Here is an 8,243-nt window from a genome sequence, read left to right on the forward strand (position 1 = left end):
AGTCAGGAAAACCACTAGCCAAAATGGCTGGTAAGCGAAAAAGTTAGTGTAAAGCACTGATTTTGCAGCATAATGACTAAATGCCATATCACCCTGTCTAGACCTGACCCTAGGTACAACCACTAGAGGAGATTCTGAAGACCTAAGACATCTATTAGGATGATATTGCTCAAGCATATTTACAATAGATTTAGGGCCTAGGCCATTTAGTGACTTATAAACTATCAGAAGAGTTTTAAACATCAGGATGGCAGATAATAAGCTATATGTGATGTTCAAGTGATCAGGGTGCATGCTGATTGGCCATATGTGATGTTTAAGTCAACAGTATTCATGGTAATCTGCTATTTGTGATGTGCTTTCTTCAGGTACATGGACTGGGAGAAGCTACGGAGCAAAGAGGTGCAGCCGCCATTCAAACCCAAAGCCGTGAGTGTTACACTTCATTATCACCCGGTGAACAGGCAGAACGTCTTCTGATTGGCTGAGCAGGTGTCCATGATTCCCCGAGAACAGGAAATCTATGATGTCATGCGACCGTGCGTGCGTCTAACTTAATAGAATGCTGTCAATATTTTAAATGAAAACCCAATAGAAATCATACGGACGGTCACGATACGGACAATGATAAACCCAATCCACACAGTGGGCCAGAGCCATTCATTCATTTGAATGCTTCTCTGACATCTGTGACAGCTCTGTTTGTGATTTGTGATGAATCTTCTGATTCAAGACGGTTTTACTTAGTGATGTGCAGATGCGACGCAAGAATAGAAATTCCTCAGCCTTATGACAGGGTGTCAAAAATGTGTGAAATTGAAAGAAAAATGTCTGCACACTTAAATCTCCTTTGTGTTATTTTTAATAATAGGCCAAGCTTTCGGTCTACTGACCTTCCTCAGGGCTCAGTTACCAGTTACAGGGTGTCAAAAACGGAAAGCCTTGTAGCCTAATATCATGTAAAATTCTTTAAATAAATGTATTTTGGGGAACACAAGGATAACGGTTTTGCTTTGTCAGTAGGCCTAAACAGAATCATTTTGAGTAACGTTTCAATCACTTATTTTGTGCGGAGAGAAGACGTAAATTACACTTCAGACCGGTTGGTAATTTCTCATTCTCCATCCGTGTACTGCTAAGTGTATTGCCGTCTTGTCTTTGATGTCTTCCACTTCTAAAAAAAAAAAAAAGCGGTGAGTGGTCATTTAAGCAGCAGAACTACTCTACAGTAACAATATGCACGCTTTCTTTATTTGATAATGTATGCAGTTGCACGGCCCTCGTGGCCCTCTAGTGCAAGGTTGAAACTTTTCCGCGGCCTTCAAGTTTCTGAGCTGGGCCGCGGCCCTATGGTTAATCCCTGTGCTAGTCTATCCCCCTAATTCAAATACTGTCTCCCTATTGAAATACGGAGCTGTGAGTATTACACTTAATACCGCCTCCGCTATAAGAAGTGCAGCCACCATTCAAACCCAAAGCTGTGAGTGTTACATTTAATTATGTCCCCCATTCAAACCCAAAGCTGTGAGTGTTACATTTAATTATGTGCCCTAGAGTTGTGTGACACTTAATGTCCCCCATTCAAACCCAAAGCCATGAGTGTTACTCTTAATACTGTACCCGTTTTCAAGCCCAAAGCCAGAGTGTTACACTAAATACTGTCCCCTCATTCCCATCTAGACCTGTGAGTGATACCCTTGTTGTTTATTCGTAAACGGATTTCTAAAAAAAATCACCTTTCAGCATTTTGATATCAGCACCTCAATCCAAAAGCTGGTTCCCTATTAGTCCCAAAGCACTGAAGTGGATGAGTACTGGCATGTTATGTTATGATGTTATGGAATGTCAAAGTGTGTTTGATGGAATGTTGTGTCAAAGTGTGTGTGTGTGTGTATGTGTGTGTGATTCATTCATTCATTCATTATCATGGCCATGTTTTATTTTAAAGCCGTGTGTGTGCGTGTGTGCGTGTCTTTGCAGTGTGGTCGTGATGCTGAAAACTTTGACCGTTTTTTCACCCGTCACGCTCCTGTGTTGACGCCTCCTGATCCAGACCTGCACCCCCAACTCCTCCCCCACGCACACTTTACAGGCTTCTCATTTGTCAATCCAAATTACCAGTAGCCAATCACAATGCTCATATGGACCAGATACATTGTCACATTATCACATCATCATTTCCAAGGATTCTCATGCGTCAGTACAAATTGGCAGTAGCCAAAGAAAATGCTCATACGGACCCATATCTCATCACATGATCACTTTCAAGACTTCTCATTTGTCAATCCAAACTACCAGTGGCCTATCAAAATGCTCATACGGACCCCTCCTATCTCATCATATGATAACTTCAGGGGATTCTCATTCGCCAACCACAACTATCAACAGCCAATCAAAACACTGGTACCAGCCATGCACCCCCGGCCTTCACTTCCAAGGATTCTGATTCGTCAACCCACACAACAATTAGCTAATCACCACGGGGGTACCGCCTACCCATCACACTGACAAGAAGCTGGACAAATCAAATGTTCCACCTATGCCGGCATGGCCAGGTGATTACTGACAGACCAATGGCTATGCTGTTCCCGTCCATCCTGTCATACTGACATGCAGTTGGACCAATAGCAAAGCTGCTCCCGCCTATCCTGTCATACTGACATGCAGTTGGACCAATCGCACGCCCTTGTCGTGGACATCTTCACTGATATGCAGCAGGACCAATTGCTATGCTGCTCCCACCCATCCTGTCACACTGACCAATCATAGCCTTGCTCCTGAATCCCATGTAAACCATATATAAATGAAGGAAGCGAAGGGCAGCACTCTTCAGATTTAAAAAAAAAAAAAATATTCGCCAACAAACGTTTCAGGCATAGCCTCTCTTCAGCATGTAATGGCGATCGCTGTCCTTCGCTTCCTACAATATGCTGGAAAACCCATATCTCTGACATGCAGCAGGACCAATTAGTAGGGGCTCTAAGCCGAGAAATCGTTACGCGCTGGATAGAAGCATATAATTCGGTACACGTGTTCCTTGACTGATTTGAAGACATCCTAGAAGGGGTGCCCCTTGAAAAAAAATGTCTACCATGTCATATACAATATGTCATGTTGGTAACGCATTACATTGCTATTACATGACATTATACTTAGCTGACAATGTTAATATAGTCCTCAGAAGAGATGAAGCAAGGGTAGCCTGCTAGACCAGATTGATAAAACTACAAAATGTACATAGTGTGAAAGTATGGGTGAGTCTGTGCTTACGTGCTTGACAGCATGTAACATTGTGAACGATTTAAGAAGATTCTTGGTCTGAATTAAAATGAGCATTGCCAACACTAAAACTATGGTGAGAATAGACTGCTGCTAATGCTCGATTTGAATGGGATAGTGTCACTGCAAGATGCCCTAAGTAGCAGGTTCTCCATCCTCTAATTTCCATAACAGATATACGTATTTTATTTGTATGAGAGAGGGTAAAGGACAGGACCTTTCCATATGTATGAAGAACCCCATAAGATCACCTAATTCTATATTTTTACAAGTGCATATTGTGAGAGCATTTCAGTCATCTTTAGAATGGCATTACAGATTACTCAATATAGGCCAACATGTAGGCCACAGTATGGCTTCAGTTTAAATTAAATGGGAATGATTTCTTAGTGTATGTTGAGTAAGAAGACAGAGATTAAAAAAAATGTTTATTTGCAGACAAGTCCTCAACTAGTACTTGTGTCAAAAGTTGTATTAGTTAGCTCAGTAATCATTGAGTACTTAAACTGCTATCAAAACTGACAGCTGATGGACAACATGTACTGTACAGTAGGTCTTTTGCCACCCTTACCCATAGGGGAAATATCTATATAGAACAACACTCTTCTCATATGGTATATACTATGAAAGTAAATCATTACCTGGACTCATTTTCTTGATATGCAAGGCACACAAATAGTCTGGGCGGAAGAATAGTCGATCATACCCCGCCCCCCCAAACAAAATGCCACAAGACTTTTTTTAACCTTCAAGATTTTGAGTGGTAACAGTAACATAACTCATTCCCACTACACCTTTTTGCATAATATTGTACATGTCCTCAGAATGCTCTACATCAGTGGTTCTCAAACCTTTTGTGTGAAGTACCCCCTGAGAAAATATTGAGCTCTCCGAGTACCACCTTGACAACCAACATTAGAATATCGCAGTAAAGGCCTTCCATATTCACTTTTGCCAGTCAGTACAGGAGAGGTTCATAATGGCATTCCAAGTACCACCAGAGAAATCTCAAGTACCACTAATGGTACGCGTACCACAGTTTGAGCACCACCGCTCTACATGTTTCAGTTCTATAGTTGTACTGTACAGTACAGTGCAGTGCAGTGGAGTGGAGTGCAGTGCAGTGCAGTACAGTAGCATACAGAATGGTGCAGTATAATAAAGCACAGTAGAGTATAGTACAGTACAGTACAGTAGCATACAGTACGGTGCAGTATACTGCCCTACAATTTCAGAACGCAGTATAATTCAAAATGCCAAACTGAGAAAAAAGGCTTTAAAGTTTCCTTTCTGTCCACGCGACTGTGTTGGAGGTAAAGTGGTGATGACACTTCCATACAATACTTTTTTATGGTGAAAATTTATGCACACAAGGAGAAAGCAAAAAAAACAACATTCTCATTACTTTTTAGCTGAAAAATCATTATACTGCGCTCTGTTGTGGTATTACTGTCTACACCAAAACCACGGTGTCAATGGAGAAGTGCAGTATAATTCGCATTATACTGCGTTCTTGGCTAGTACGACGTAACCTCCTAAAACCAAAAAGCGCAGTATAATCAGTTTTTTGCGTTTTTTTCCGAAACGGGACCAAGTTGGGCCAAAAAACTTTGACACAAGAAAAAGAAGGTATTTTAAAGCCAATTTCCGGTCTAAACCCATTTTCGACCATTTTCAAGATACTGCGTTCTGATATTGTAGGGCAGTATAGTACAGTACAGTACAGTACAGCAGCATACAGTACGGTGCAGTACAGTACAGTAGCATACAGTACGTTGCAGTACAGTAAAGTAAAGTACAGTACAGTACAGTAGCATAAAGTACGGTGGAGTCTAGTTAAGTACAGTACAGTAGCATACAGTACGGTGCAGTCTAGTACAGTACAGTACAGTACAGTACAGTACAGTACAGTATAGTAGAGTACAGTACAGTGCAATACAGTACAGTACAGTATAGTCTTATAGACGTTAGCCCTCCAAAGCCAATAGGATTTCCACATGCTGTTGTTTTAAGTTTTTGAAAGACTATTTTAGTAGCCTATGTGAGAGAGGGAAGGCAGGCAGACATGTTTTAAACAAAGGACCACACCCACAAATGAAAAATAACGAGTAAACAATAAATTAAGTGGTTAGGTAGCCAACATGTCATCTAGATTAAAGCCAAAAGTAGATGGAAAAACAGACATGTTACCATTTTGCTCTTTTAAAACAAAGTATCTGTCAATATACTGTATGTATGGTGTATTGCATATTGATTATTCATAATTTCCTAAGCATAAATGCCCTTATCACTCCATTGTACACTTAGGACTGCGATATACATATCTAAACATTAATCAGCATACATTTGTCATTTGACAGCTGTCACTGACACTTGATATGTACATGCATTATTGACTTGATGGATATGAATATATTTCAGTTGGACTCCTAGGGTTAAATCATTGAGGGGGTCCTAAGGAAGTAGTAGTAGTTTGTGTGTGTGCGCGCATGTGTAAGTGGGATTAAAATTATTGTTTGCCATCTTTATCTGAAGAGCAGACTGAGTGTCTAAACCTGCTAATGCTAGCATGCTAACATTGGGACAGTTATGTGTGGCCCAGTTCAAGGGTTTATCTCTTCTCCCCTAAATTTTCTAACCACAATTTTCTTTTTGGATGTTATAGATATGACCCACTGCAAATTTTTAAAACTCTTAATGAATGTTGGTTCAATGCATGAATGTTGCTAAATGCCCAGAAATGAGCTCTCAATTGTAGAGTGATCTCATTCTGACCATGGTTTTTATGATTTTCCTGTTTTTGAATCTAAATAAGACATATATAACATTGTTTTTATGGTAAGTTTTGCACATATTTTCAAAGTTCAGTCTGTATACATCACACACAAATAGGTGGATTGGCCCATAACACCATTATGTCCAGGCAGTACAGCATTTTACTACTATTGGCTGGTTTTGGGCAGCCATCTTGGATTTACCCCATAAAAATGACCTTAATGACATTGAAATTTGGGGCACCCCTTCTGAAATGATGGAGAACACCCTAAGGAAGGTCTACACCGATTTTGGTGCTTCTATCCAGCGCGTAACGATTAGGCCCTTTTTGGACGGTAAGAGACCCAGCTAAATAGTAATGCTGTCTCGCCCATCCAGTCCCATGGACCAATGATAGCCATGCTGCTGGACAATCCATCTCTCTGACATGTAGCTGAACCAATCACAATGCTCCTCCATTCCACCTCATCATAGTGACTGACAGCTGGACACTGTTCCATCCGTTTTACCCAATCACAGCCCTGGGCATCTCGTCATACTGACAGCTGGACCAATGATACCAGTATTGTGCTTTTTGACTTCACCTTTAATGTTAGACAGTGAAACTGAAATACCTGTCATTTTAGTGTGGGAGGTTTCATGGATACATTGGACCAGCCTGGTGGCCAACCCCCATTCGTTGCACACAGAGCAGAGTGTGAAGGTTCAATTAGCAGGGTAAAGTAACATGGTATCTGAAATGATAATTAAACCTTTACACTCTGCTCTTACTGGTGCAATGTGCAATTAATTAATTTTGGCCACCAGGCTGTTCCAATTTTAGCCATGAAACCTCCTACACTAAAATAGCAGGTGTTTCAGTTTCACTGTCTAGCCCCTGTATGTACTGTATGTTTTTTATGTTTATGTTTTTTTTTAATGTTTCTACACTGATGATTGGCCAGTGATTGTTAACACACACACACACACACACACACACACACACACACACACACACACACACACACACACACACACACACACACACACACACACACACACACACACACACACACACAAACTATGTGCCTTTTCCGATGATGTTCCATGATATTGTAATGCATTGCCAATGTCAAATCTATGAATACGTTCTTTGATCGATTGTTGTAAATAATTAATAATTGTTGATTTTTGTGGTCAAAATCTGTGGTCAAGACTCTCTGTAAGACACACACACACACACACACACACACACACACACACACACACACACACACACACACACACACACACACACACACACACACACACACACACACACACTTGTCATCCTCATTTGCCTTCCATTATAACTGTTTCTTTTCGGCCTTTTCTTTCATGCCTTGCATTCCATTTTGTGTTTGTGTGTGTGTGTGTGTGTGTGTGTGTGTGTGTGTGTGTGTGTGTGTGTGTGTGTGTGTGTGTGTGTGTGTGTGTGTGTGTTTGTAGGCATATGGGTAGCTTTGTAATCTTTCATATTTCCGTTTCTTTCTCTTTCTGTGTGTGTGTGTGTGTGTGTTTTTCTCTGTCTCACTCGGTCTTTCTCTTTCTTTTTCTTCCTCTATGTATGTGTGTGTGTGTCTGTGTGTCTCTCTCTCTCTCTCTGTGTGTGTGTGTGTCTCTCTCTCTCTCTTTATCTGTGTGTGTTTGTAGAAGGGGCGTAGGGATGTGGGTAACTTCGATAAGGAGTTTACCAAGATGCAGTTGGACCTCACCCCCACTGATAAACTCTTCATCATGAACCTGAACCAAGCCGAGTTCCAAGGGTTTTCATACACCAACCCTGAATTTATAATACACGTCTAGAATAGAAGACTCTCTCTATCTGTTTCTCTCTGTCTCTCTCTGTTTCTCTCTATTTCTCTTTCTCTTTCTCTCTCTCTCTCTCTCTCTCTCTCTCTCTCTCTCTCTCTCTCTCTCTCTCTCTCTCTCTCTCTCTCTCTATCTATCTATCTATCTATCTATCTATCTATCTATCTATCTATCTATCTATCTATCTATCTCTCAATCTCTCACCCCCTACAATCTCAAACAAGCAGAGTTCTAGGGGTTCTCATACACTAATCCAGAGTTTATAATACACATCTATCTATCTATCTATCTATCTATCTATCTATCTATCTATCTATCTATCTATCTATCTATCTATCTATCTATCTATCTATCTATCT

General features: G+C 40.7%; 1 protein-coding gene across 2 annotated transcripts in view; it reads left to right on the top strand.

The window, feature by feature from the left end:
- prkcba (protein kinase C, beta a) overlaps nucleotides 1-7,878 on the top strand; it is a 49,383-nt gene extending 41,505 nt beyond the window's left edge. Inside the window, exons 17-18 of one of the 2 annotated variants that reach the window (XM_063207414.1) lie at nucleotides 369-429; nucleotides 7,726-7,878. In XM_063207414.1, coding sequence (XP_063063484.1) covers nucleotides 369-429; nucleotides 7,726-7,878 — 214 coding nt within the window. Of the gene's footprint in view, nucleotides 1-368; nucleotides 430-1,980; nucleotides 3,525-7,725 lie in introns of those variants that run through there. The other variant, XM_063207420.1, reaches the window with a different exon arrangement.
- Nucleotides 7,879-8,243: the final 365 nt, after the last annotated feature.

This window comes from Engraulis encrasicolus, chromosome 1, assembly GCF_034702125.1.
Source record: "Engraulis encrasicolus isolate BLACKSEA-1 chromosome 1, IST_EnEncr_1.0, whole genome shotgun sequence".
NCBI lineage: Eukaryota > Metazoa > Chordata > Actinopteri > Clupeiformes > Engraulidae > Engraulis > Engraulis encrasicolus.